General features: G+C 38.4%; 1 protein-coding gene across 1 annotated transcript in view; it reads right to left on the reverse strand.

Annotated features, from left to right (window-relative positions):
- Positions 1 to 3,157: 3,157 nt before the first annotated feature.
- Positions 3,158 to 4,305, reverse strand: part of LOC138852329 (protein turtle homolog B-like) — a 269,981-nt gene continuing 268,833 nt past the window's right edge. The window contains exon 11 of the mRNA XM_070082111.1: positions 3,158 to 3,307. Within this exon, the coding sequence (XP_069938212.1) occupies positions 3,158 to 3,307 (150 nt within the window). The remainder of the gene's footprint in view (positions 3,308 to 4,305) is intronic.

The following is a 4,305-nucleotide window of genomic DNA, read 5'->3' on the forward strand; positions in this document are numbered from 1 at the left end:
TACCTACTGCCTCACGAACTTCCCCCACACTCACAACTGGCTCTTCCTCACTCCTACAAGATGTTATTCCTCCTTGCCCTATACACGAAATCACAGCTTCCCTATCTTCATCAACCTTTAACAATTCCTCAAAATATTCCCTCCATCTTCCCAATACCTCTAACTCTCCATTTAATAACTCTCCTCTCCTATTTTTATCTGACAAATCCATTTGTTCTCTAGGCTTCCTTAACTTGTTAATCTCACTCCAAAACTTTTTCTTATTTTCAACAAAATTTGTTGATAACATCTCACCCACTCTCTCATTTGCTCTCTTTTTACATTGGTTCACCACTCTCTTAACCTCTCTCTTTTTCTCCATATACTCTTCCCTCCTTGCATCACTTCTACTTTGTAAAAACTTCTTATATGCTAACTTTTTCTCCCTTACTACTCTCTTTACATCATCATTCCACCAATCGCTCCTCTTCGCTCCCGTACCCACTTTGCTGTAACCACAAACTTCTGCTGAACACTCTAACACTACATTTTTAAACCTACCCCATACCTCTTCGACCCCATTGCCTATGCTCCCATTAGCCCATCTATCCTCCAATAGCTGTTTATATCTTACCCTAACTGCCTCCTCTTTTAGTTTATAAACCTTCACCTCTCTCTTCCCTGATGCTTCTATTCTCCTTGTATGCCATCTACCTTTTACTCTCAGTGTAGCTACAACTAGAAAGTGATCTGATATATCTGTGGCCCCTCTATAAACATGTACATCCTGAAGTCTACTCAACAGTCTTTTATCTACCAATACATAATCCAACAAACTACTGTCATTTCGCCCTACATCATATCTTGAATACTTATTTATCCTCTTTTTCTTAAAATATGTATTTCCTATAACTAAACCCCTTTCTATACAAAGTTCAATCAAAGGGCTCCCATTTTCATTTACACCTGGCACCCCAAACTTACCTACCACACCCTCTCTAAAAGTTTCTCCTACTTTAGCATTCAGGTCCCCTACCACAATTACTCTCTCACTTGGTTCAAAGGCTCCTATACATTCACTTAACATCTCCCAAAATCTCTCTCTACTTTATATATATATATATATATATATATATATATATATATATATATATATATATATATATATATATATATATATATATATATATATATACATATATATATATATATATATATATATATATATATATATATATATATATATATATATATATATATATATATATATATATATATATATCAATAACAACACTGCAGTAGCCAAGGATTCGAACCCATGTTGTACTGGCGCACCATTGTGAGCGAGAACCACATGACGCCTTAACCCACAGGATCACAGCACCAAGCCAAGCTAGGTGTATTACTCTTGGTCCGAGGATACACGGAATTGAGGGAGCTTTCATGCTAATTTCATTCTCATCCCTGATTGGTGTACTAGCCTATGAGCAGCATATATTATTATTGTAGTTACAATATATAATTGCGGTTACAACAATATATATATATATACTGCTCGTTAGGTAGTACACCAAACAGGGATGAGAATGAAATTAAAGATTGAGACACTTATGCAACTTATGGGACTCTTTAGTGAGGAAACATTTCGCCACACAGTGGCTCCATCAGTCCAATATAAATCAGAAGGGTGTAAGGAAAGGAGGAGTTTGACGTAATCAGTCCCTCAGCCTGGAGTCGATGCGATCAGTCCATGAATCCTGTAGAAAGTACAGTATAGGGTCGTAGCCGTGGCTTATATACTGTAGTCAGGTCATGCGGAGTACGAGTAGGTGGGATCAAGATTGATAGACTGAACACATCGACTTCAGGCTGAGGGACTGATTACCTCAAACTCATCCTCTCCTTACACCCTTCTGATTTGTATTGGACTGATGGAGCCACTGTGTGGCGAAATGTTTCGTCACTAAAGATTCCCATGTGTTGCATAAGTGTCTCAGTCTTCAACTTGTCGGTTTTTTAAACCATTTATCACAGAATGAAATTAGCTTGAAAGCTCCCACGCATCAGTATGTCTTTGGACCAAGAGTAACATACCTATCTTAGCTGGGTGATTGGTTCTTGTATGACTGGGTGGTCCTGTGAGTTATGGCATCATGTGGTTCTCGCTCACAATGGCGGGCCAGTACAACATGGGTTCGAATCCTTGCCTAGTGCAATGTCGTTATTGATCAATACCACTCATTCGTGGTTATATATATATATATATATATATATATATATATATATATATATATATATATATATATATATATATTTTTTTTTTTTTTTTTTGGCCCGCCTCGTGGTGAGCAATAACACATGACACTCTAACCCACAGGAGCACGTAATTCTACAAGAACCAAGCACTCAGCCAGGCTAGGTATTTTACTTTGGTCCGAGGACATACTGTTGTTGGGTGCCTCTGAGCTAATTTCATTCTAATCCCCATTTGGTGTATTAGCCCAACAAGCAGTATTTTACAATATAACCACAAACAAGTGGTATTGATCAATAACATCACTGCGACTAGCCAAGGACTCGAACCCATGTTGTACTCGCCTGCCTCATGGTGGGCTAATTACATTCTACTCATTGTTTACACCAAACGGGGAATGGAATGAAATTTGCTCAGAGGCATCCACACCAAAGTATATCCTTGGATCACGATAAAACACCTAGTTCTGCAGGGTGTGGGATTCTTGTAGGATTGTGTGGTCCCGTGGGTTAGAGCTTTATGTGTGATTTTCGCTCACCATGAGGCAGGAAAAAACGACACAGGTTCGAATCCTCGTCTATTCACAGTGTTGCTGTGATTAATACCACTTGTTTCGGTTACAATAATATATTTGTGTAGGGTTGGGTGGTCCTGTGGTTTAAAGCATCATGTGGTTCTCTCTTACCATGAGGCAGGCCAGTACAACATGGGTTCGAATCCTTGGCTAGCGCAGTGTTGTTATTGATCAATACCACTCGTTCTTGGTTACAATATATAAATGCTGCTCGTGAGGCTAGTACACCAAACAGGGATGAGAATGAAATTAGCTTAGAAGCTCCCACACCTCCGTATGCCCTCGGATGGTGGCCCAACAGCTAGCATTGCTGGCTGCGCCATTCTTGTAGGGTTTGGTGGTCCTGTGGTTTAAAGCGTCATGTGGGTCTCGCTTACCATGAGGCAGGCCAGTACAACATGGGCAGAAGATGGAGATGCTGGAAAGACAAATGTTGGCATGTTGTTCAGGGCAAATAGCTCGTTTATAGTGATGTTGAAGGAGACAGGCACTGCCATATTCTGCATATGTGCATAAAGCAAACAGTAGTGGATCTTGGTTAGGTCACATGCTGGAGGAGTGACGGTGGTGGTGGTGGTGGTGGAGGGCTGAGTTGAAGCCTCGACTTGTGAGTGTTCCAGCATTCGAGTTTTTCGTGATAGGAGCCATAGCTCAGTCGACTTTTTTGCTCTGAGTTACGAGCCAACATCCGAGTTACGAGCCAGCTTCCCCTGCTTCCCCCTTAACACAAAACCCACACACCTCGCTGGTTTATTCATGATTTCATGCTTTAATTCCATGGAAATCATCCTCTTTTTCTTCTCAGCACTGTCCTTACATTTACTTTCTTAGGACCCATGATTAGAAAAAAGATATTTGGCCAAATGACTAAAAAATGCAAGCAAACACGAGAGAATACATTCCACAGCGTGCTGGCTGCGCCAACTAGTGATGGTGTTGTGAAGCTTCTCTTATTATTATTATTATTATTATTATTATTATTATTATTATTATTATTATTGTGGAGCACAAATCCAATTCCCTAGACCAAGAACACCTGACCAGCATCAAGGTTCCTTAACACTGGCCAGGGGCTCTTGATCTAGGGAATTGGATCTGTGCTCCAGTTCCCTTAATTAATATTAATAATAATAAAAATATAATAATGATAATAATAATAATAATAATAATAATAATAATAATAATAATAATAATAATAATAATAATAATAATATTGTTATTATTATTATTATTATAATAATAAATAATAATAATAATAACAATAATAATAATAATTGTAATAAGGAGTAACTTCACTAGTTGCCAATTGTTGGCGCATTGCACTTTTTACCTTCGCTGTGGAAGCATTTTTGTCCTGCTTTGCTTGCATTATCTCAGCTATTTGACCAAATTTCTTTTTCCTAACCATGGGTCCTAAGAAAGTAAGTGCAACAGACTGTGCTAAGAAGAAAAAGAGGATGATTTCCATGGTATTAAAGCATAAAATCATAGATAAATA

The sequence above is a fragment of the Cherax quadricarinatus genome, chromosome 7 (genome assembly GCF_038502225.1).
Source record: "Cherax quadricarinatus isolate ZL_2023a chromosome 7, ASM3850222v1, whole genome shotgun sequence".
Taxonomy (NCBI): Eukaryota; Metazoa; Arthropoda; class Malacostraca; order Decapoda; family Parastacidae; genus Cherax; species Cherax quadricarinatus.